Source organism: Lissotriton vulgaris, chromosome 2_1 (assembly GCF_964263255.1).
Source record: "Lissotriton vulgaris chromosome 2_1, aLisVul1.2, whole genome shotgun sequence".
NCBI lineage: Eukaryota > Metazoa > Chordata > Amphibia > Caudata > Salamandridae > Lissotriton > Lissotriton vulgaris.
Window position 1 is genome coordinate 1,227,177,583 of NC_141687.1, and position 26,396 is coordinate 1,227,203,978.

Sequence of the window (26,396 nt, forward strand, 5' to 3'; positions counted from 1 at the left end):
TATGTAAAAATAACACCCAAAAGAATCAAATGTCCTCTTAATTGGCATTGAAATGGGATGCTTTTGTCTGCAGGGGAGCAGAAAGACTAGACATGTTAGAGGTATGGGTGCCTAGTGTTTGTATGGGCACCCCAATATTTTTAAAAATATAATATATATTTCTGCTGTACAGTGTGCTTTCTAAATTGGGGGCACATCTCCTGACTGGCCTGGGGTGGACAAATGCCATTTTTTCCCTTTTGAGATGGGTTGTGGCCAATGCCAGAGTGCAACACCTATACTACTTTCTTTTGCCCCAAAGGCAAAATCCTTAGTGTTAAGTGGATTTTCTATCACCCCTCCCCCTGGGGGCAAGTTTGGGGCAACCTCCCCTATTGGGGCAAACCGTCCATCTGCCCCAAGGAGACAGAAAGATTCTATTAATCCCCCTGGGGTAGAGTTAGGTTTGACTCCAGTGTAAGCCACCCCATCCTTTTGTTTATTTGTGTGTCCTTTTGAAATCCCTGGTGTCTAATGGGGTGTCTGCCCTCTAGGAAGGGGTGGCAGATTGGGTATAAAAACCCTTTACACCCCCCCTAGAGGGGTAGAACGTCTCTTTGACCCTGGGGTGGTGGAGCACAGGACAGGCCCATGCCAAGGGGGTCCGCCGCCTCCCAAAAAATATTGCATAAATTCAGTCCTTAGTGTCTAGTATGCTTTCTGCCACCTAGGGGATAACGGGGAGTTATTACCCCAGCTGCTTGCCAGGAGGGGGGGCAGAAAGACTGTTGCTCCATTTAATTTAGGGAGGGCAGAGCCATGCCCATGCTGGATAGCCCCCACCCCTATATTTAGAATAATTCTGGTGTCTTGTGGCCTTTCTGCTCCCTTTTGAGACAGATCGGGGTAATTGCCCTCATTTGCCCCCCTGGGATAGAAATAATGTTGCCCCATTTACTTTGGTGGGGGCATGGCCATGCCTATGCTGAGCAACCCCACCCATATATTTTTAAAAGTTCCTGGTGTCTAGTGGGCCCCCTCTACATATTGGGATAATTACACCCATCTGCCCCCAGGGGCCAGAAATACTATTGTCCCATTTACTTGGGGTGGGTGTATGGCCATGGCCATGCCGGGCAGCCCCAAACCATATATTTTTATTTTAAAAAATCCCTTGTTTCTAGTGGGTTTACTGCCCCCCATGGGGCAGATCTGGGGTAATTTCCTCCCTCTCCACCCTGAGGGTGGGCAGAAACACATTTGCCTCATTTACTTGAGGTGGAGGTATAGCCATGCTGATGGTTGGCAGCTCCCACTCCTTTATTAAAAAAAAAGAAAAAATATTCCTTGGCAACCAGTGGCCTTTCTGCCCCTGGGGGCAATGTAGAAAGACTGTTTTCCCATTTACCTTGGGTGGGGGCAGCCCCCACCCATATATTTCATTAAAAAAAATCTGTTGTCTAATGGGCTTTTTCATGGTGTGCGGAGTGATGCACCTATGTAGGCAGGCTCACATTGACGAATGTGTGACTAGAGGGGGCCGCTCTCACTCCGACACCTTTATGAACACATACTGTGGTGAAACTCGATCATAGCCAAAGTGTGGATGCAAGACCCATACGTAAGTACAGGGTTAGTCTTAGACCCGCTAATATAGAAAGGAGTGCAGGACAACAGGGATCTTTCAGTCCTGAAGAAAGCTGGGTAAGACAAATAGCCGGCTGAAACATGTTGACTAATGTGCAGAGAGGAGGGGCGAACGGTGCATAACAGACCGTGCTCTCCACCATCCCCTAGGTCGTTAGAGGTTTCCTAACCCTGTCCAGGGAGTCCAGGAATAACATAGGCTTTGGGACATCCCTGACCTAGTTTTAACAATAATTTCTGCACTCATTATACACTAGATCCTTACTATTCTTTGTGTTTGTTTTGTCTCCCCAACCCTATTGCTCCACCTCAGGCTTTGGTCTGCACAGGGGTGTGTTTATCAGCCCTGTGATGAAGCATTCCAAATTTGTGTGGGTGAGAGTAGTTTTTCAAACATGTTGACTTTGTCTATTATAACTCTTTAAGCGTTTCTCTTTTCACTCCTACTTCCTTCTGTGTGTGGAGTCTAATGGACTTTCTCTCGCTCCCTGTGCAGCAGATCAGTGTAATTAACGCATCTGACCCCAGGGTTGGGGCAGAAAGACTTATCCTATGTAGTTGGGGTAGTGGCACAGCCAACCCTGTGGTGGGCAGCCTCCACGCCTATGTTAAAAAGAAAACCTTTCCCTATCATCTAGGGACTTTTCACCCCCCTGCGAGGCAGATCAAAGGAAATTACACCCATCTGCCCCAAGGCAGGCAGGCAGACTGTTGTCCATTTACTTGGTGTTGGGGCCATGGGCATGCCCATGCTGGGCAGCACCCACCCTCTATTTTTTATAGAAAAAAAATCTCTGGTATCTAGTGGGAAATTGAGGGCAGAAAGACTAAAAGAATACATTTCCAGGGGAGGGGGGAGGTGCATACTATCATGCTAGGATTCTTTGATTCCACATCTAGGCTGTGGACAAGACTATGCAGACTTAGTGTGATCTTAGGGGGGTGGGACGATGGAGGGAGGGAGGGAGTTGGGGGGTCTCTACATCATTTAATGTATCCTTGTTAGGTATTTTGATTTTGCCAATAAAAGTCGATTGCTTTCATGATTACATATGGTTTGATTCAGCAGATGTCTTGTATATGCATATTGACAAATAAAATATGTTTTCAAAAAAATAATACATTTCCCCTAGGGGGAGCACAAGCCCTTGCCCGATGGACTGCTCATCCTATCTCTGGTGACTAGTGGGTGGATCCCTACCTGAAGGTCGCTCTCCTGTGGCGATAACCAAGCGGCGATCCACTTGGCAGAGGTCCGATTGGAATAGTGAGATTCTCCCCTTTCCAACATTACCCGTCCCATGAGAGTCAATGCTCGGGCACTGAGATATGCCCCCGAACACTGATTCAGTGAAAGTAAAGCAAGCCTATCAGCTTATTTCACTTTTACTGCAATTACGTTAGTGCGCCCTGCGTACAGATTGTCATTACAATAAACAAAAATACTCAGAAAGCTCTTCCTGGGCAGCCTGATGAAAACAAAGGATTCCCTCTGGTGGAAAGTGCCAAAGGGTTCTTTAAAACCCTCCCCAGTTTCGCATAATGGGCGGCACCCACGCTGAGGAGGGAGTGCAACCATCGGCTGATGTCCGCACTAATCGGGTTAACATGCTAGTCCTAAATGCATTAGTATCAACAAATATGATAAACATACATCTATACAGACTGCAGCGTTTGTTATTATTGTTAGATGACCTTGAAATATAGATAAAAAGCTGCTTGTCCCAGACTGATGTTGCATTAGTTTTTTTTATTCATGTCTTTGTCTGGATGACGTGACACCCTCACAGGTTCTTAGAAAGATAATGACAGAAGGCATCCACGTCAAAAGTAGGCTAGCTGATCATCAGGCTGAAAATGGTGTCTTGGCACTCTCAAAATGGAGTCTGGCCTTATTGGCTTTGCGTCATCCCCAGCTTGTAAGTCTGAATATGGTGTAGGTGGCACAAATATATAATTATCTAATTAAGAATCCGTGCTCTTGGAAATAAATTATAAACATTTATATCTAAAAATCCATTAGTAAAATCAGCATAAAAATAAAATGCATATATGTAAGATATAAAGCTATAAAATAATACAGTAAGCTTTGTCAGTCAGTCAGTCAATCCACCTTATTCGATTATTTAAAATCATAAAAGTACAAAGTACAAAATGCAAAAATACATTCCAAATGATCATATGAGCGATATATATAATACAATTGCTTGTATCTATTTAAAAGGAGCCAAATATCTCCAAATTCTTTTAAAAATCCAGAAAATAAAATGTATACACTGTTTAACCTAAGGCATCTTTTTTCTTAATTCTTATAGCAGCAACAAGAAAACAAGCAATAGGAAAAATATCCCAGGGGTTACTCAACATTTGAAGATAAAGTAAAGCAGGTCTAACTTGTAAAAAGACCTTACCAATCAGTAAAGGGATTAAAAACTTCCTGCGGATATCATTATAAAAATCGCAGAACATCATAAAATGTAAAGTGTCCTGTGCAGAAAAATTATCACATTGACATGGATTTGCGTCCTCTGGTTTGCACCACCCCGGAAAATCACCCAATGAGAAGTGGATCACATTAAAACGGAACCTGGTCAGGAGCCAGCGATGGAGAGGCTTAGTCAAAGTTTTCAGGTAGGGTTCAATTAACAGAGTAGTTTTAGTCAAGAAATGAGCCCTCACTGAAGGTTTCTGTGGCTCCAATTCCTCCTGTTCCATCATCAGTATGTTCATAAAATTCATTTTGACCCACTTCACATCTTCCTTACAGATCCTTTCCGGGGTTTCAAGTAGTTCTGGCCGCCCTATTTTAAAAAGCATACGCTTGACGCACATTAGCCACTTGATTTTACTAGCATTATCCAGTTTGACACAATCCCGCAGGATCTGATGGTTCAAGGTCAATTCTAGATTAAGCTAAGTTCTCTTCCAGGGGATACTCATCAATAGTCATAAGCACTGAATAGTCCCGCCCTCGTGCGGGACCCCGGAGCAATAGCCAATAATATGCATATATCTACAGATATATATATATATATATATATATATATATATATATATATATATATATATATATATATATACGCATAAAATAACTATATATATATATATATATATATATAGATAATATACATGTACATATGCAGCCCAATATAACCATACTAGGCTCAAAAGACTGCCCCCAAATGCCTGTAAAATCTTTACATTTGTTAAATAAAGACATATAAATTAGATTATATGAAAATGCAAAGAAGAAAGCACTGCCTTTGTTGTCTTTGAAACACACAACCTTTATTTTCAAAGGTAAAACAGGCCGGATCATAGAGGCAGCTTTAGCCTAGATAGGCTGCATTGTAACAATAGGAAAAAAACTGGCGCCGTGCCTTTAAGACCTCTATGAGCCTCCAGTCAAGCTATCCTGGCTGAAGACGGCTGATAGCCAGAAACCGGTCCTAGGATGCTTGATTCCGGTCCAGGAAAGACATGGTATGGCAGTTCGGGCTGGACTGTTCCCATGAGGCACAGTGTCAAGGCTGATTTGCATATGGCCATGTCTGAACTGGGGTGGTGTGGAGTTCAAAAAAGCGATGGATTTAGGCCCAGATCTCTGTACTGGGGTGAATGTATGACATTGTTCTGCATTCTGTCCATCAATTGTTGTTTTGCATTTGTCACCCCGAGTGGGAAGGGTATGCTCAGACGTGAGTCCCATGCTCTCCACACCACTGGAGTCAAGCTATCCTGGCTGAAGACGGCTGATAGCCAGAAACCGGTCCTAGGATGCTTGATTCTGGTCCAGGATAGACATGGCTTGGCAGTTCGGGCTGGACTGTTCCCATGAGGCACAGGGTCAGACTGATTTGCATATGGCCATGTCTGAACTGGGGTGGTGTGGAGTGCAAAAAAACGATGGATTTGGGCCCAGATCTCTGTACTGGGGTGAATGTATGACATTGTTCTGCATTCTGTCCATCAACTGTGGTTTTTGCATTTGTGAATGTGTCAGATGGCTTCTTAGGTTGAATCCCTTCAGTTGCCGGAGCGCTTCATAGTGGATTGGACCCTGAAAGATTACCTCAATGGATGACGTGAGGAGGCCGACTAGATGGGCCTACTGCAATAAGGATAGCTTCACTGTTGTTAATGTCTTCTTCAACTCCTTTCTACATGGCCCCCCTCGCCGCCATCGTCAGACAGCATGGGCTCAGTATCGTATCCTACGCAGACGACACCTAGCTCATCCTCTCCCTCACGAAGAATCCCTGAGACACCAGACTCTGCTTCCAAGAGGGAATGAAGAACGTGGCAACCTGGATGAATGACAGCTGCCTTAAGCTCAACTCAGAGAAGACCGAGGTCATCATGCTCGGACCCTGCAACTCCGCCTGGGACAACACCTGGTGCCTCCCGCCCTCGGGAACCCACCCACTCCTACAGACCACTCACGCAACCTCTGCGTCATCCTCGATTCTTCCCTCTCCATGAACCGCCAGGTCAACGCCATTGCTTCCACCAGCTTCCACTACCTGGGCATTCTCCGAAAGACCTTCATATGGAACCCCCCGACTACAGAAAGACCATCACCCACGCACTCATAACGGCAACGCCCTATACGCTGGAATCCACAGATCCCTCCTACACAGACTCCAGTCCATCCAAAATGCCACCGCCAGACTCGTCTTCGGAACTTCACGCCACAAACACATGACCCAACACCTACGAGACTTCCACTGGCTCCCTGTCAAGAAGAGAGTCACCTTCAAACTCCTCACCCACGCCTACAAATCCCTCAACCACATCGGACCCAAATACCTCAAAAAGAGACTATCTTTCCGCGTACCCAAGAGGAACCTCCGGTCCACCGACCTCACCCTGGCAGAGGTCCCCCGCATCCGCGGAAGTAGAACAGGCGGGAGAGCCTTCTCCCACATTGCAGCAAAGACCTGGAATGAGCTCTCCCTGAACATCAGACACTCTACAACCCTTCACACCTTCAGGAAGGACATCAAGACCTGGCTCTTCGACTGATCCAGAGCTCCCTCCCCCGAGTGCCTTGAGACCCTCAGGGGCGAGTAGCACGCTATATAAACCCTTGATTGATTGATTGATGTTCGCCACTTTCTTGTTAAAAAACATAAAAATTGCCTGAACTGGGTCTATGAGGTATTCCAAGAAAGTTATCTTTTGAGGAGGCAATATGATTATAAACCCCAGCTAGGGAGCTTTCCATCCATAATTGTTGCTTGAACCACTGGGTACACTAGTCTATGATCAGTATGTAATTGAAGGTAGACAATGAGCCTTACCCTTTTGCCATGAGTAACTCTATCAGTGGTCTCTGCACGCTTGTGAAGCACTAGGCTTCTGATGATACGCCACAAGGCAGCTCCCTGAACTTATACACCCATTTTCTCCATTGATATTGTAGGAATTTGCGGTGAGGAGGGAAAATAAGAATTATAAAATAGGCTTCCTTTAACTCCAGCTGCACCATCCAGTTCCCTTCCAGAAAGACATCTCTCAGCAGGTGGATCCTTTTTACCTTGAAATGACCAAAGACCAACCACTCACTGAATTTTCTCATAAAAGGCCAATGCCTCATGTTTTCCTTCCCCATTAAGAATATGTTGCTAATGAAACCATACGAGTGAAGCTAGTGAGCATACTATCACCCCTTTCATCTCCAAAGCCATCACTTTCTGGTCTATCAGCTCAGATTCCTTATCCAAGAAAGTGATTTGCCTCACCCTCTGCAATTGCCTTGGCGAGTCATAAAAGTCTATCTAGAATCCTACTACTCTTTGGAGAGTTCACACATTGTTAGTTTGTTCCTGTCATGTGTGGGCACAGAGGCCAATCTTCCACTTACCCTTGCCTATTAAGTAAGAATCAGACCAGCCAAAATATTCTCCTGCAGTGTTAGCAATCTCTCTGAAGGAGCACCTAGATCCAAAAATCTTGCCAGCTCCAAAGATGCAAAAAAGCAGCCAAAATGGATATGGTCCTGCCACTGTCCCCTCCTTTCCGCCTATCCTTACTGAGGACTGTGATTGGGTAAACTGTTGAAAGAGTACCCTCTTCCTATTCTGACCTCTCCAAAACTCTTTCGCTTGAAGATCATTTTGGTAGTCGCTTGGACACTGTACAGCAACACAAATGTGAAAGCATAATTCCAAATCCCTTTAAGGAAAGGTTTCCCTAACAAATCTACTAGGGCCAAAGGAGCCACTTCTTAGGTGGCCAAGCCATTCAGCTTTGGGTCCACTTTAACCATGAGCGATCTGTCTTTCAGTTGAGATTGCGCAGTCAGGGTTACCAAGGAATATTATTTCTCCTCACTCCCAGTGCAAAAAGAATTCAGGTGAAATTAAGAATGTGGAGTCCTTTGACTCTTCAGCCATGTAGATGATCTTTGTAAGAGGTCAGCAACATCCTGTAACTTGTCCCGGCCCACCCATCAGGACCTGTCAAAGCCCTTCTTTGGATATTTCATGAATCTCCTGCAAAAGGTGGTCATCGACCAGCTACTTACAGCATGCTACCAGTTTACTTCCAGTGTAGGATGATGGCATCCTCCTTTATATAACTTCTAACCTCTTCATCCAATGGTTTCTCCAAACAACCATCCCCATACTGCACTACTTTCTCTGCTTGTGTCCACTTCATCGAACAAGGATGAAGGAGATAGTTTATAGCATCTCCAAAGGGACGTTGTCATGCTCGTGCTCCTCACCAGACTTGTGATGCTTATGGTCAGTGTTCGATACCAGGGCCTACCTGCATCATAGCTATTGTCAGAATCCCCCAGGAAGTCATCTTCATCCATTTAGTCATTTACTATGGGGATTGGGAGTGGGCAAGACCTAGAATTAGATCCAACACTGTCTCTGCAGCCCCTGTGGACGTGGTCATCACTGACAGATTTCTCTTCCTGGTTGGATTTGAACTATGCAAGGAAAGCCTCTTGTAACCTGTTGATGGTGTCTTCCCCACTGGGTAGCTCCCTTTTGCTGTTGACTTTAGCCAGTGGTCAGTGTTAACAGGTACCTCTTGACAGTGTTTAGGACACTGTTCACTGCCTTCTTGACCAAGGCGTCTACCACTTCAGGCATGTTATCGTCCTACGGGATGAGCTCTTCCACCCCTCCATATATGATGCTTGGGTCACCCTCTGTATCTCTGCTAGGGAGAAATTGGCACAAGGTAAATGGGCTCCTTGTAGTGTCTGTTTATACTGCACAGTCGACCCTAATGTATCATCCTGACAGATGATGCTGAGTATCACTGCTATATAAAAGCTTTTTCTCTTTTTTTCATATGGAAAAGTGATGCCCACTATAGACAAGGAATCAATACCCTGTGGTTCTAAGAGTCAGTGTCACAGACCTGCACTGCGTCCTAATATGAGCCTCACTTGCTCCAGCACAGAATACTGACCTCGCTTGAAGTGTCATGCTTCACACTCAACAAGAATTCCATTCTATGGAAAACTGCTTTGCTCCATTGCTCAACTCCTATAGACCCCATGCGGGCGATACAGGATATGACGCTTAGCGTTGCCCTGGAGCCTGAAGGAGCAAAGGGGGTGCTTATGATGGCGGGCGGATCGCCACCACCCGGCTGGCAGTGGCAATCCGCCCGCCATCACATCATGATTTACCCCCGCCACATTAGCATGGCGGGGGTACCGCGGCATACGGAAAGTCCGTCCGACGCTTTTCCGCCTGTCGGTAATCGTTACGATTGACGGGTGGGCGGACCTGGGGCATAACATGGAGGGCACCGCCAACCATATTATGTTGACAGGCGGACAAGGCCTTTCCAGAAAGACTGGCAGGAGTTGCTTTGGGGGCCTGTTGCGGGCTCCCTGGGAAGTGGGGAGCTGCACTTGGGGGGTACCTATGGTGCCTGTCACGTTGTGCATGGCAATGCAGAGCATTCCTCATTGGCATCGGGCGGGTGCTGCTTACAGCTAATGATGCGGAAGGCAACTGCCAGGGTGTCGGTCGCATCCTAATTGGCGTTGCGGAACCACCGCACAGCTGGCGGCCGGTCCCAGCCCTGCAAGGCTGGCATTGACTTCAGTCTGCCCACCATCCTAATGAGCCCCAAAGAGAGGTGTTCCGAGAGCTCTCTGGCACCCCATTGCGGTCAAAGGACCACATCAAACAACCCACAGGCTGCTGCTATTTACATTCACACGGTCCCTGCACATAATGAAGAAATTACTTATGTGGCACTAACCCTGCACATCTGTGTCACCACTAACACCTACAAAGCAAAAACATCAGTCCTAAACACCTGATAAATCCAAATGATATATTTCTGCAGTGGAGAGTATGCATCTGCCTCAGGAGCAGTAAAGAAAGAGGTAGGAGAATTATGACACTGAGTTACATGGATTGAGATAGACTTGTTGTTCGGAACTACAAGAATTCCTAAGTTTTGTGGAAAAATATAGTATATAGTCTGTATTGAAACCAATGTTTTGGCTACTTTGGAGATTAAAGTGGAGAAAGAAGGCACAATCCTTACCTGTAGTCCTGTCATAGGATGAATTACAAATATGTACAATATTGCAGCGGTGAAAGCAATATAAATTCCATTATAAGGGTGTTTGAGGATGATCATAGTTCAAATCTCCAATCTCCATGATTTGTTTGAGTGGGCCATTAACACCAAAACCCATATCTACTACTGTAATTGCTGAAATTCCATGTAACAAAATATCTTCCTACTGGTTTTTCCACAGTGTTATAACATTATACCCATAATGGCCTTATTGCCTTTACACATGCTTTGAACAATACGCAAGTGAGGCCTACTGGTTTTGTCATACTTTTTTTTATTATAAATAGATCAAATGTAACTTGAGATAAAGTATCCAATTGAACAATAAAGCCTATAGCCTTTACCATTGGTTTGACACCATAACCAACCCCCGTCTACTTAAGTGCTCATAAGCTGTGAACCATAATGCCCACCCTTAGAAATTACTAAACCTCTCCCAAAACGACCTAACGATTATCACTGTGAAAATCTTCTTCCCCAAGAGTTTGTCAGAAGGGTGATAGACTACCAAAACCCTTGCCTATTACGCCAATCTATGAAATTTTATGTAATAATATACCTGTCTACAGCATGTATCACAGTGTGAGAACAATCCATTGTTAAAGGTTGATTGGCATTAATAAATACTTTTTACAATTAATAAACCAGGCCTACCTGCCTATAGTTTTGTTTTAACTTTTCATAATAAATAGAACAGACCTATTGCATCACACATAACTTTTCCTATTGAACCAATCATGCCTATTTCCTTTAACGCTGCCATGTCACCATAACCTACCCTAGCCTCCTATATTGAGCACAAACTTTAACACAAGGCAACCATATAGCTGGTAAAGCAAATTACTCTCTCTCCTCAGAAGGCTTAAATAAGATTATCACAGCATAAATATTGGCATGACTTGCGAGAAGAGTAACCAATATCAAAACCCTTACCTAATGTGGTAATCTGTGACATTCCATGTAACAAAATACCTTTCTGCTGGCATTAATGCAGAGTAATAACAATGCAATTGTAAGGCATATTGCATTAAACATATGCTTTTCATAATACATATGCCAGATCTACTGCCTGTATCATAATTTTTCATAATAAACAGATCAAGTGACCATTGACTTGCCAACATTACCAACTGTCTGTATAGAGTATAAGCTTTCTCACAAGGCAAAAAGTCCAATACAAATTCAGTGGAAGTACACATCTTCTTCCCAATCGTATGCTGTACTCAAGGAAACCAATATGTTGGACTGACATTTATAATGCTATTGCATGGATCACAGGTCACTGCCCTCAAACGATCCCCATTTGAGCCCTACTGGGATATGTGAAAGGCGTCCTACCTCTAAGGAAATGCCTCTTTTTGTTTGGTCACCCCCAACTTTGGGCATGATGCTGCTGATTTTTCTACACTGAAAGTGAAGTGAGGCCAGCTAACCAGACCTCAAATTGGCGAATTGGTCCATAGCCAATTGGCTAAACTAATTTACCTGAAAGTTACTAGTAAATGGTACCCAGGACATGTAAGTTAGAGGGTCCCTTCAGAGATTGCAGCATTGGATGGGCCACCCTAGGTGTGACACAATGAATACGAGACTCCCAGCCACCCCCCCCATTAGCAGGCCGGACTGACTTTGCCATTTAAAGCAATGGCAAAGCCAGACTTAGTTTTGGTATATACCTCACAGGCAGAACATGTAACTTTGCAGGTCCTGATAGTAAAAATGCAAAATTGTTGTTTTTACTGTGGAATACTAGGTCACCCAATTGGCTAGTACAGAGTTACATGCTGACCACTCAGCTGTGCTAACTCAGTAATGATGCAACCAAAGTGGTGCAACCAAGGTATCAAAAAATGTGTTACATTAGGCCTCACTTGATTCTCAGATCGAAATGTAATAAGCTGCAGTGTGCAAGTTAAGCAGTGGCCATTTTGTTGCCTTTAGTCCCCTGTGCCCATCCCGGTTGCATGCGGCGTCCTGTGGTCGAGACAGTTTTCTTCCCTCCTGGGGAGACATACTAATGACTCCCAGGAAATGATACAATAAAGGCTAGCTCTGGAAGGAGGAGTCACCTCCCTTCGGCAGGAAGTCACATGGGTGTTGTCCCAAAAGGCGAGCTTCAGAGGAGAAGCTGCCTTTGAAGGGTAAATGGGTAACACTTGGGAGAGGGGCTGCTCCATTGTTCAGGCAGACAGGCTGGCATTAGGGACAATGAGAGGGGAAACCATTTGCCAAAGCGGTCTATGCATGCAGCCCCCTTGGTAGGTTCACCCCAGGGTTGGGCTAGGGAACTCCACAGGCCAAGAGAAGGTTCCTGACATATTGGATGTGGGCAACATGGATCATCCTAGGATGCCCAGATGCAACATTTCTCAGGAAGTGGTCATCAGGTGGGAGGGAACCTGGTAACTCAATGGCTGCCAACAGCATCCTGCCCTGAGGGCATTTTCTGAGCATAAGTAGGGCACTCGTGGCACCCTCAACTCAGATCTCGACTGGACTGGAAGAAGGACTGAAGAAGGACTGCCTTGCTGCACCGTGGAACCAGCAAAGGCTGCACTGTCGTTGACTGCATCTGCTGCACCTGGTGACTAGCAAAGGAGAAGGACTATGCCAGCTCTGTCCTTCTCAAGGGAAAGCAGTCTCTAGAACTCAGTCAATCCTAGACAACTCCAAGGACCAGCTGACAAAACTTCCTGTTTGCAGCACAGGGACACAACAGAAGGAAAAGCCTGCTGGGGCAAGTTGGTATCCCAAAGGCTTCAAGCTGCAACCAGTGTCTCTGTGCAGTACCGAGGACTAGGACCCGATACATAGAATTGCACTTGAGTTTGCTGAGCCCAGGAGTGCTGTCATTAGAGAGTTGCTGGGACCCTCAGAATGCGAGTTATCAACCCTGGAAGGATTGGCCTGTGACCGCAACAACGAGTTGTTGTGGTGCTTGTACCTTTGTGTATGCCTGCTGCTCAGAGCCACAGCTACCCAGGGTTGAACCGAAGGTTTGGCAAGTGAAACCTCCGGGGTTTAAAGGGGTTGTTAGTGTATTACACGGTGGGGGGGCGGGGATGGTCACACAGCCACCCCATATAATACACCCCTTTTTCTCTGACTGCCTGAGACTCCGTAACTAACTGCTGTGCTTCTCCTCTTGGCTAAACACAGAGTGGCTATACATTAGGGCAAACACCTGCCCCCTCAACTTAAGTGCTTGTTGCACGCTGCAGCATGTTGCCAGGTGCAATGCGAGACCTGTTGGAGTTGCTGCGGGAATACTTAGGATCAGAAGACTTCTGGGCCCCCCTCATCACTTATATGGCACTACAGATTGGGGATAGGGCCCGCGAGTAGCCCTTCAGTCCTACTGGACACATTGTACCGGGATTGTATTCTTTACTTGGTGGATTTGTGGCCTCCTGCTTTCCTCTCTCTGTTATACACACGGCTCAGGGATTGGTGCTTAAATGTCAACTATGTTGTTCAATATACAGTCTTTTTTATTGTCATTTAACCTGTCAGGTTGTAATTGTCTTGTTATTTGCACACTTTGTAAGCTTGTAACCCCGAGACTGATGTGTGTGCAGAGCCCAAGCCCACCTTTCATTAGTACTTCTGAATGCTCTGTTGATCACATAAGGTCTGGCAACATCTACAGAATCAAGTCAGACCTAAAAACAATCATATCAATTGTTGTGGCCATGCGTCTGCTGCAGCAGGTGACGGGGCAAGTTATTGCTAGAATTCTTTTAGCATTATACTCCAAAACAATAGTATTCCACTGGAAAAGTCATTTCACTTGTGGTTGATGTACCTTCTGTATCAGGTAATGGAGCGTGTTTTTGCTGACTCTCTTCATGTGCATATACTCCTATTTGCTAGTCATGCATCTAAGGCTAACAAATGATTGTATAGCAACCATTCTATAAGAGGTCTTCACCTTTTGAAGACATCTTTAACTTTAAAATTTGGTCAGGGCATTTTCAAAACATGCACCCACTAGTGTACATATCAGGTGGAGCACTAGTTGTCATGTCTTCAGTCTTTTTTGACTCTCTTCCAATACTCTCAGGTGATAACGTATGATCTGACGTTGTAGGAATGTACCCAAAAACATGGGTCCAGAAATCCAAGCACTGGCTGTGCCAATACTGATGGCATACACTTTCAAAGACACTATGAATTACATCTAGCAGAATGCAATGCTAGAACTTAAGTTTACATGCTGGCAGTGTTTACCTACCCCCTTCACAATGTTTTGTTACCCAATTTTATAAAGCACGTAACTACCCAAACATGGGCTTCCCAGCGCTAACAGACACAGTAATGGCAAAGTAGTACAGTGACTAGATGGGCAGGCGGATTTTCAATTGCTTTCTGAAAGCAGAATGTAATGCAATAACTGATGCTGGCAGCGTTGACCCACCCCCTTAACTATCCGATGGTGTTTGATTTTCTTTCTTTATTGCTATACTCTGTATAAACATTTGATATAAAAAGAAACACTAGAGTCTTTTTTCCCTGTTTCTACCATATCTTACTTAATGATGTTCATTCGCTTAGCTCTAAAGATCCTGTCCATTTCAGACTCTTGGTTGTCATTGACTTTCCTTGACAGTCATTACTCATTTAGTGCTTAGACAGTATTACTCTCTAAGTTTCTTGTTTGCTTGTTTCTCTTACAGCCACATACATCTGAGGAACCCATAAACATGGAGAACCTACCAGTGAATAAGGACAATGGGCAGTCCTATGGATACACACTGTATGAAACTGTTATCTACGGAGGAGGACGATTCAGCTCTGAGGGCAACGTCAGAGACAGAGCACGGGTAAATGGTCACTGTAACGCGAAGTAGGGAAACACCTCGGTGTCATGATGGTTTTGTTAACTTGTTGGATGAAAGTAGGTTAGGTATTGACACCGGATCCCCACATCTGGTTAGATTCGGGAGTATCAGCTTTTATGTTCAGGTATTTTTGGGCAAAATCAGCCAGATGTTCTGTTGTTTTCATTGAGAAAATTGTGGTATTTTGGGGATTCAGTTAGCTAGAATTGTTGTTGCTTTTATAGCTAGCCTGGTATTATGTTGGCTCGCTAGGCTTTTTCTTAATTAGGTAGACCAAATCATATATAGGCGGTGAGAGACTTCATTCAAAAGTAGTATTGTATGGGTTATCCCGATAGCTGTGTGGGATCAGCCTTACACTGGACGTATGAAAGTTTTGTCATCACTTGGTTACAAGTTAATTATATGCTTCGCAGACTGTGCTAGTGCAGTACCAATTTTTAATCATAAATATCAGTGTCAAAGAAAGAGCAAAGTAGTCTGCATGCAGCACCTACAAGTCCTGTGTACTGTACTGGCTTTCTCTGAACGTCCACTTGTTGTAGGGTTACTTGATGACTCCATGTCACCAGGACACCTGGTTCCCATCCTGTGATTTCATTTAACAAAGCATAGTATTTTGGATATGTGGTCCTGACTCAATTAAATTAAACAAATTGGACTTGAACCACTGAAAATGATGATTTGTGAATGTAAAGCAGAGGACTGCAAAAGTTGTGTCTTGGTGACTTGGCCTCATCTGGTAACTCTATCCACTTCTTCCTCTCCTTTGGAAATCATAAATTTATATTCTTGTACTCCTTGATGGAGAAAGGACATTTCATTCTTAGCATGGGTAGTCGCCGTCTGGATGAATCTGAAAGGCTCCTTAATGCCTCCAAGCTTCTCCTGGATAAATTGCAAATTCAAGGATGAGTCTTGAGGTTGATAGGCAATTCTCCTCAAAGTGCAAAAAAAGCCTACTATATCCGTTCCATACCAACATCAGTACAACATGACAACATTGAAGGTACAACACAACAATACTGAGGGCACAATATGGACCTGCCATTACATCAAGAGTTCAGAATTGTATTCAAATAAATGATGTATACATTAATACATATTTAAATACATGTAAAAATTAAAACTAAAGATAACTCATTTAAGTAAATGAAAATTTGTTCCAAAAAAGAATAGAAGAGGTTTAAGGGATTTCCCCCCATGATATAAAGGGTTAGTCAAAAAACTTGCTTATACATTTACAAAAAGAGAAGGGCAACTTTTATATTATAACTAAAATTATATTTAAAATCAGGGTTCCTTTAAAAATACTGTCTGGGTCAATGACATCACCTCTTCAAAATGATGTGATAGTTCTAACACCAAAAAAGGTAAACTTAAAAATGATTATCTGAGACTGTGACAAAGACTGCAGTTAGGTTGTGGCTCACTGAAGAAGTGATTCAGTAGAACTGTGGGTTGTTGGCATATATCTTCAGACTAAATTTTCAGCCAAGTTTATGAAGAAGCAATTTAGGAAAATCTGCTCCTTATCGCAGCAAACACAAAATTATTTTCCAAATCCTTAAATGAGTGTAGAACATTTAGGGGTCGATTCCGATTCGGGAAAAAACGCTCCGAATAGCCGTTCGGAGCGTTTTTCCCGTACGAATCGTACCCTGCCACGTCCCCCGTACGTACGACGGAGTACGATTTGTACCAGGAGCTGGACTCCGTATGAATCATACAGAGACCGTACGAATCACATCCCCGTACGAATCTCCCGCGGAACCTGCTGTACGCGACATCTGTACGGTTCACAGCTGCTTTTTCCGACCCGGCAAGTACGATTTGTGTCGGGTACGCACCGTATGACCCTTTTTCTGCGGGAGCTGAAGACAGCCGTAAAAGCCGAGTTCGCCCCGAAACAGGTACGGAACGGCCCCCCCCCGGGTACGGTGCGTACACCCCATGATCGCAGGGGTACGGTGCGTACCCCTGCGATCACGTGGTGTACGCACCGTACCCCGCGATCTTGGGGTGTACGCATCGTACCCCATGTTCGCTGGGTGTACGGTGCGTATACCCTGTGATCCCGGGGTACGGTGCGTACACCCCAAGATCGCAGGGGTACGGTGCGTACACCCCAAGATCGCAGGGGTACGCATCATACCCCTGCTATCATGGGGTGTACGCACCGTACGGTGTGTAAGTGATTGTGTGCTTTTCCGTACGAATCACCCTTACCTGACGCGGACCTTACGAATCGCGTCCCCAAAACCCCATTCCGGATCGTACTCGTCGGGTCATACGGCATGTGTACGAGTCGTACGATTCACTGTTTCAGCCTTGCAATACGTACGGATCACGACGATTCGGATGGATTGATGGAATACGGATCGTACTACGCAACTCGGACGGACGGGTACGAATCGTACGGCGATGGCTCCGGATTAAAAACGTACGGACGTTTTTTTTCCAGGATCGGAATCGGCCCCTTAATGATCACAGCCAATTATCTTCCACCAGTAGCTCTGCACCGGATACCCCCAGTTTGCCCCCACGGTTCATGGTTCTTCCCCACACCAAAGATCTAAAATCTGACGACATCTAGTTGGAAACATGAATACTCAACACCCAGCGAGAATGCACCACAAGGGAACACAGTGAGGACATATGCAGGCCTCGAACCCAGACACTGTTGTGTTCAGTTACGGACTCATGCATGCCTTTTCACCGTACCTGGGGTCGATCATAAATTAACCTCAAGGCGATTATTATGCTGTATCCAAATGTGAAAACATGTACCAAAGCTTTTCCTTCTCTTTAGTTGTGAATTCTTGCCGACTACTAGTCGAAAATCAATGTACTTACGAGATACAATGTTTTCCTGTGTAGATTTACTCAATGTGTGGAAATATGAAACCCAAATAAAAAAAATTGAAACAAAATGAGTGTAGAACATTTAAAAAAATTATTATTCATTTGAAAAACTATGTAATTTACCGAATCAGAGGGTTTGTGAACTCTAAAACCCTTTGTGCCTGAGGTCCTAAGTTACAAATTAGTACCTTACAATTCCTTTAAAGCCTTTCACAAACTATGCATAAACCTGGCTCTCAGGAACCCTTGGAAAACCCTAAATTCAATTGGCAGGGAAGTTACCTTGTATTCCTTCCCTTCTCAGTCCTCAACTATAGCAAATCGATTTTTACCTGCAAGCATTGAACTTATATTAATCTTTGATCATGGATGTATTGAACTCACACTAAGTGGCTGGTTACAAGGTGTGAGGAGATACCACTATTCTCAATTATGAGATTACTGGGTATAGTCTTGCACCTGGTAAATAGTTCTTACTTTCCACTCACAAATTCCACCTACTGAAGGAAGATGGAATTTTGAATTTGTGAGCCAAAACGAGCCCTGGTTTTTGGAAAGTTCGCACTCCAGCTAAAGAACATAGTGCTCCAGCTAGGAGTGGTTTAAATCAATATGGTAAGTTCTCCTGGGGTCCTGAATGTAATGGCGCAGGAGATTTATTTTGTTTTGTTTTTTAATGTTGCTGGGGGGCTGCTATACACCCTAAAGCAACCCACATCATAAAACAAAAAATCCCTTGCTGGGCGAGGCAGGGCTACTTAGTTAGAGCAGTGATTGTGGAATAAGCAGCTACTCTGCTAATTTCACATTCACTGTTTTATTATTATTGCTTTTTCTTTTTAATTGGTGCCTTTTTGAGCCATTTCATGCCTCCGGGAGCATCATTTTGTGAGGCCATCACTTTTTTTATGAGGAAGGTGGGGCGTATGGTCCCCCTCCTGAGACATTAAAGGGCACTGGGGATCACCTCCCACAGGCCGATCTTTTTTTTCCCTTGCCCCCGCATCCCGAGCCACTTAAGGGCCAGGGGACCACATTTTCTGGCCGTTTTTTGGGGGAGGGGTATGGGGCATGGTAAGGTCCCCAGGGACACCATCCCTGGGACTGATGATTTTATTTTGTTGCTTTTTTAAGGAGTGCGACATGGGACCTCCTCTCCAGCCAACAAGTGACCTGGGGGACCCCATCCTTAGGGCAACATTGTCCTGGAGATCCCATCACCAGTACACTGCAGTTCACTTTAACTCCCTGCCTGCGCTCTTGCAGGCAGGGAACACAGGTTTGTTCTCTCCTGACGGAGCAGAGAAAAACTACTTTGGCTGGGCAGGAGCTAACCAGTGCAGCTGGCTCGCGCTGCACCACAATGGGTGCAGGCATGGCAGATGGCAGGAGCAACAGGGCCAATGGGTATACCCCGCGGCCCCATGTGCTTCTGGTGTTATGGGTGTTCCTGGTGGGCACTGGGGCACTAACAGCATTTTAATGGCCTGGGATATGGGGTACCTGGGATGAGTAAATGGCTTTGGGAGGAGGATCACACCCCCTCCCCTTTTAAAATGATCTGTGACCCTGGGGGATGGCGTCCCCAGGGCCTATTAATGGCTCAGGAAGGGGGACTGCACGGCCTCCCTCTCCTTGTAATAAGTATTGTGATCCAATTGATGTAGTTCCCGGACCCCGTGATGGCCTAGGGGGGAGGACGGGTGGGCACACATTCCGTCCCTATTAAAATGTAATGCGTCTCAGGGCATGGTCTCCCTGGGGACTATGAATGGCTTGGTGAGAAGTGGCTGCGTGGCCCCGTGCCCCCTCCGAATAAAAATGTGAGCTAGTCCTGTGGAATGGTGTCCCTAGTGTCTGATAATGGGTATGGGAGGGGGGCTGCATGCCCCTCCCCTTAAATAATGGTGAAATTAACCCCTCAATGGCCCTGGCCCACTCTGGGCACAATAAAACAAAAAAATCAGGATGCTGCTTTTTTAGGTCTCGACCTGGCGAGGGCACGCAGTGCCCCTCCCAGATCGAAAACTTTTGTCAACAGTATGGATGTTCGGACCGCCTCTGTTTCCCATTGGCTAGCTCCATAAATGGAGGCTAGCCATTGGGAGACAGAGGCTGTCAATCACGCTTTCTCGGGAAAACGCGATTCGGGGGCGTTTCTCTGTCTTTTTTTAAGTCCCGCCCCTTTGTCCTGGGCCGCGCCGTGATTGGCTGCCGGCCCGGGACACCCCCGTGACGTCATTCCCCGGGCCGCGCTGTGATTGGCTGGCCGGCCCGGGACCTGACTTGTTTTTTTAGCCGTCTCTCTCCTGCCCGCCCACTGTCCGTGCCTCCTACCTCCCGCCCACCCACTGTCCGTGTTCGATGCCTTCGGGTAAAGTCCGCTATATAAATATGCATAAATAAAAGAAATAAATAAAATCCCCCTCCCTCCCGTTGTCCTGCCTTCTCCCTCCCTCCCGCCCGCCCACTGTCCGTGCCTCCTCCCTCCCCCCGCACAAATTGTAAGCAGAGTAATTTGGCCACAATGTTCAGCCTGATTAGGTACTTCCTAATCAAATTCACGTGATCCGCTTTAGGGCGGCATCACATTTTAGTTTTAAATAAAATGACATAAGGGTAGGGCTTACGACCGGTTTAGATCCGTGCGTCACTCTTATTGTCCAATCACCAACTTCAAATCTTCATTTTATCCCCGCCCCAAAGTCGCTTGTTTACTGTCACTAAAGTCCAAGGGTCTGGCCTCTGATTTAATACTTAAAGCTGATTGTGGCGGCCCTAAGCCGAGACGAGTTTCTTTTCCACGCCCCTGATTTCGCATGTAGATGTACTTAAAGTGGCAGGTAGAGGATGCAAGTCTTGCTCTCTAATGGATACAAAAGAAAGACACAGGTATAGCATCTTCGGGACATCTTTGGAATTATGGTGGCCATCTTAAAAGCTGTTTTCATGTTTAGTACATCCACTACAGTTAGGTATGTGGAAACCGCATAATAAAAAAAGCGAGCTAGCAACCCTAGTGTAGGAATAATGATATGTTTATTGAATGTGTATCCCGTATATATCAATATGTTTACGCCTCTTTAAAGTGGAGTTTTCACTACATATTAACAAGAACTTTTCAAATATTTGAGAGATTTTAATAATATATTATTTATACTGAATTTTTTCATCATGATTGCGCCATTTGTTGAATTAGCATTTTTAACTTACCTGGGTGGCCGTAAACGTTACCCACTCGCCCTCCTTTAGCTTCTATTTCTCTTTTGTCGTTCTTCTTTGGCAGGCCACGCCCCCGGAATTTGTCGGCTCTCTACTGCCAATGGGAGCCGGGCGCCCGCAGCGTTGGGTGCTGGTGCGCTAACGGCGGGCGGCCGCAGCATCGCCTGCTGCTGAGGGCCCCTCTGCTCTGTTGCTCGTCCCGTGTTCCCCCGAGCCCTGCTGTCAAGTGCTGTGTCACTCGGGATGCGAGGCTCGTGCACAGGATGCTGAGCTCCGCGGTGCTCCCTGGCGGAGCTGGCGGCAGAGAGGAACTGTCAGGCACCTCCTCCGCCCCGGTCGGGGTTCTCCCCAGCTCTTCGGCGCAATCCCTGCACGTAGAGCTGCCCTCCCAGCAGGTAACGGAAAGGTTGAATTACATGTGAGGCATGCCTGCACTTTTGTTATTATGACTGTCACTGTTTGGAAGTCCGGCTTTATGTTGGGAAAGGGTCCCTGTGTTTCAGTCATATGTGCTATCTATAACGCCCTTTAGTAAAGTTCAAACTTTTTAGGTCACCCCCAGTAAAGCGGAGCCACCGTTATAAGGTAGAGACCAGTCAGGTTTAGATGGGTTTACCACGCAGTAGGCGGTGTTTACCCGTTTTTGAAGTGAGTATTAACATAATCGCATAGGTAGGTTAATCACTTTATCTTTAGTTGTCATTTTTGGGACATTATTGCTAGGCGAGTGTGCTGATAATAAGTCACTTCATTGGGTACAGTATAACACTTTTGCAGTCCCAGACTTTCCTTTTACAACTTGTTTTCAGCTGTTTTAGACCATATGGTACACAATAAGCCAGTTTTGTTACATTGAAATCCATAACTGTCAAAGGATTGTTTTGTCAACAAGTAGTTCAGGGATGTTGTCATAGATTGCCCAATAAGTTGCACGCCAGGCGTGATAGATGGTTTGTTCATCTTTAACCCGTGAATCTTTGTTTAGAATGGGGTACGTCCATTTGTGGTGAAGTAATTGCCCCTTGGTCAGATATAATCAAGTTTTAGGTAGTGTGGCTGTCACCTTTACAATGGGGAGAGTATGAGGTGTGTGGCCATTTAGCTAGGTCATGCCTGTTCTGGGAAGAAATCTCCTCCCCCGTCGTATGTGCAATTGAAAGAAATCTTTTACTTCGTTAACTTTGTGGTTAGGCTCAGGTTATGTTATGAGGTTTTTATATAGCACACGTTTTGGCTCCCATCTCTTCCTGCTGCCGACTAAGGTTTTTTTGTTGATGACTACTATGATGGCATATTGGGTGATGTATTATGTTGCATTAAGCCATCCAGGAGCTTTCTGACAAATGAAGCTGTAGACCTTGTCTTGTTTCATGTCATAGAATCCGTAGGTAACTGATGCACTCTGATATATCATTATGGGTAGGTGTAGTCAGGTACAGAATTGGTGTTATGGAAAACAAGCACAGGGATTTTACACACCAGTGCATCTGATGAAGCAGATATCAAGTGTGTGGTAAATTTGTTTGGCGTTCTCAGCCCAGACTCTGAAAAAGCTTTACGCTTGTCTACGCAAAGCTATCTAGCACCTGTTTGCAGGTAAGCTGGGTGTGTTTGCTAAACAAGCAGCGCAGTGTTATGCAGGATGTTCTGCAAACAAACAACATTGAGCAAGCAGAGTGGGAGCGATTCTATTATATGGTCCCAACTCCGGTTTCAGAAAGACACAATCACATTTTTTTCCAGCTCAGAAAATAATTTGTTTATATAGTGTTTACTGTCATACTTTTGCCATTTGTAAGTGTTGTGAATAACATATTTAACTGTTGCCTATTTAGTAACCCCAGATAGAAGGTAAACCGAGTCTGTCTTCCTTGGATTCAAATTTATGACCTTCAGATTGCTACATTTGTCTGTGTCGAATGTTCAACGCATTGAGTCATCCTGCTAGATAATAGAATATTACAGACTAGCATAATAGTCATAAGCGGAGCTAGCTACCAGTGAAGAACCAATTGGGGCATTCTTGTTTATTTTGCTTCTTTATCATTTCATTTATGTTAGGAGTCCTTATTCTGTGTTTTGTGTCAGTGAACGCCCTCTTTGGTATTTGCTGGAGCCATTAGAAGGCTAGTTGTAGACATTAGCTATCTGTGTTAATTGCTTGTTAGATGAGGTCTCAGTGAGATATGTTCATGGGCTGAAAGGTTTAATTTCTTAAGGTGCCTGTAGGTGACATAGTTTTGTGTCACTTCTGCTGGGGCTTTTCAAGTTGCAAAGTTGTTATGCAAAGAGAAGATGTGATGGTCACACCAGATTGAGTTCATGTTTCTTCTTGTTGTGATTAATCCCGGCATGCCAAAGATTACGTGTGGGTCAAGCCACATAGAGATTTTCTTGCCATGTCAGTATGGTCATACCAAATGTTCGTTGCCTAAGACAGAGACAGATGTTGCTTATTGTTGGTTCTGGGATGAAATTAATTAAGGCTTCCTTGAAGGCTCCATTGTTTGAGGATATTATGTATCGCAAAAGAAATGAGCAGGAAATTATAAGTGAAGGGAAACACATTTCACGGATCTTATCAGTACTAGGAAAGATTCACATTTAGTAAAGTCTTCCATTTTGCCCATTTCTTCTATATTTGAAAACACCAACGATCTCACCCGCTGTCTACACATGAGGGATCCTGAGTGTGTGCGTGTGTGACTGCTCCAGTGTGTGCGTGCATGTGACTGCTCCAGAGTGTGTGTGTGACTGCTCCAGGGTGTGTGTGTATGTGACTGCTCCAGGGTGTGTGTGTATGTGACTGCTCCAGAGTGAGTGTGTGTGTGTGTGTGTGTGTGTATGTGACTGCTCCAGTGTGTGTGTGTGTGTGTATGTGACTGCTCCAGAGTGTGTGTGTATGTGACTGGTCCAGAGTGTGTGTGTGTGTATGTGACTGCTCCAGTGTGTGTGTGTGTGTGTGACTGCTCCAGTGGGTGTGTGTATGTGACTGCTCTGGTTGTGTGTGTGTGTGGGGGGCTCTGGGTGTGTGGGGGGCTCTGGGTGTGTGTGGCTGGCTCTGGGGGTGTGTGTGGGTGGTAGTAATTGCTGTCTGCTGAGCTCGTCCGTAGGGTACAATAGTTCTCACATTTGCGAGAGATTAAGCTAATGGCAATGTAAATGACAATGCCATTTATTTATCTGTTTTCAAACCCAACACATAAATACACATTTTGTCATTTACAATGCCAATAGCTCTAACTTCTCCTAAGGAGAAACCGTTGCATTGTAAGTGCTTGTTTTAATTGGCACTGCAGATCCACGGATCTACATTACCTATGGGAAAAAAAAGTTTTTCGGCCTCAGAGTTTGGCAGGGTATCCTACTCTGCTGCCTATGTTTTTTTAATACTTTTTTTTAGGACTGAGTCTCCGAATTCTAGAATGGCTGCATCACAACTTTGTTGATGAGGTAGCAGGCAATCAGAGCTTATATTTAGATCTATGAGCTCCAAGGATCCTTAGTGGCAAGATACATACATACATTTTGAACCTTAATTTCTCAAAAACTACTTAACAGATGTATAGCAAATCACAAAAAGCACGCTTTCTGGACCAATATCTTACTTTCTGCCAATCTTTCTGTACTTCCTTTCAGCCGTTTTTGCGGTGTTGCTGTTCAATTTAACTATGGAAAATTTCATGGGCAAAACTTGTTTTGGGACCCCCCTTTTTCTCGTACCCCACTTGACGGGTCACTCCGAACATGTCAATGTAGGAGGAGCTGAGATAGAAAAGAGTTTATTTTAGAAAGTTTAGTGAAGATTTGTTAAATTGCACTAAAGTTACGACCAAAACCAAAAAATGCTTTCCGTGGCAACCGCCACTATTTTACACGCACACGCACACACACACACACAATTATTAATGGTGAAAAAGCTGAGGAATTCTTATCTCTGGTAATACTAACAATAGCTAATGTCACTCTGTAATTAACACACATACATATATATAGTATACATATATTAGTGTGTGTGTGTGTGTGTGTTAGTTACAAAGTGGCATTTGTTAAAACAAGGGTTACCTTTAGGCAGGAATTTTTTCGATTTTTCACCTGAAATAACTTTGCGCCCATTTGACAAATCTTAAAAAACTTTGCAAATCTATTTTTCCTTCTGCATTGGTGCATAATGCAAAGTTTAGCTTTCACTGGCAAAGATAAAACGGGGGATACCTAAACAAGTTTTTCTGCCAATACATTTTACATTTATTTATATTGGACGTAGTGCAAAAATGTCTGAACTGATTTACATGAAATTTGGCAGGATTAGACGTTATGGTGCACAGATGATACTTTAGGGTACTACAGGTGAGTAGGGTAAGTATTTTTATAAGAATTTCAGCAGTGATATCTGTTGTTACTGTATATTCTCAAAATGATGCAGTATTTTGAGGTAGTACCACAGTATCTAACAATGGAAAAATATTTATGCGTTTCTATATTGTTTTTTTAAATGTACGGGGTACAGCGTACAGCCTCAAGAATATCACTTTACTAAAAAAAAAAAAAAAGAAAGAAAAAATAAATACGTTAACAAATTTAAATCCACTATAATAAACTATATTTGACAAATGTAGTGTACCAAAGTTTCTTTTCCATTTGAAACATATATACATATGCACAAAAAGTCAGTATTAACTACAAATTACTGCGCTACTTTATAAAAACATGCATTTGTCCCTAGACTGCTTCAAAAATATAGGTAATAGGTAGTAAACAACAATAAAACCTATTTCTTACCTATATCTGAAAGAAACACGTTAGTTATAAATTCCTTACCTTAGAATTACCCATAGGCGTCAGACTGGATCCGGAAAGTTTTTTCGTCAGCAGTACCTCAAAGGTGGCGTCGGTCCGCTACTTCGGCGCCACCCTCGTGCGCTGACGTCAGTTCTTTCTTTTTCCGCGCCAGCCAGTGCAGATCCGGAAAGAGCGGTACCATAGTCATTTTTTGACTATGTTTTTCTCGATTTTTGTCGACTTCTTGTTTCAAGTCTGACTTCAAAACAGGTGCACAAGGTATGCTCGGCTTCAAGGCCTTCGGTTTCTGTTGATGTTGGTGACGGATCCTCACCGCGTGTTCCTCTTTTGCCTGGAGCACGACCACGGCCCCAAGTCGTGCTCTGACTGTCGGTTGATGGCGCCGAAGGCTTTGCGAGAACGCTGCTTGAACGCCGACAGTCGGCTCTGCTCTGTTCAAAGGACCTGTCGCAGAACCAACACCATTCCGGT

The 26,396-nt window shown here is 44.6% G+C and overlaps 1 protein-coding gene across 2 annotated transcripts in view; it reads left to right on the plus strand.

The window, feature by feature from the left end:
- The window catches only part of GLB1L2 (galactosidase beta 1 like 2), a 1,156,973-nt gene that overhangs the window by 749,608 nt on the left and 380,969 nt on the right, over nt 1-26,396 (plus strand). For both annotated transcript variants that reach the window (XM_086956948.1, XM_086956947.1), the window contains exon 13: nt 14,871-15,017. In XM_086956948.1, the coding sequence (XP_086813074.1) occupies nt 14,871-15,017 (147 nt within the window). The remainder of the gene's footprint in view (nt 1-14,870; nt 15,018-26,396) is intronic.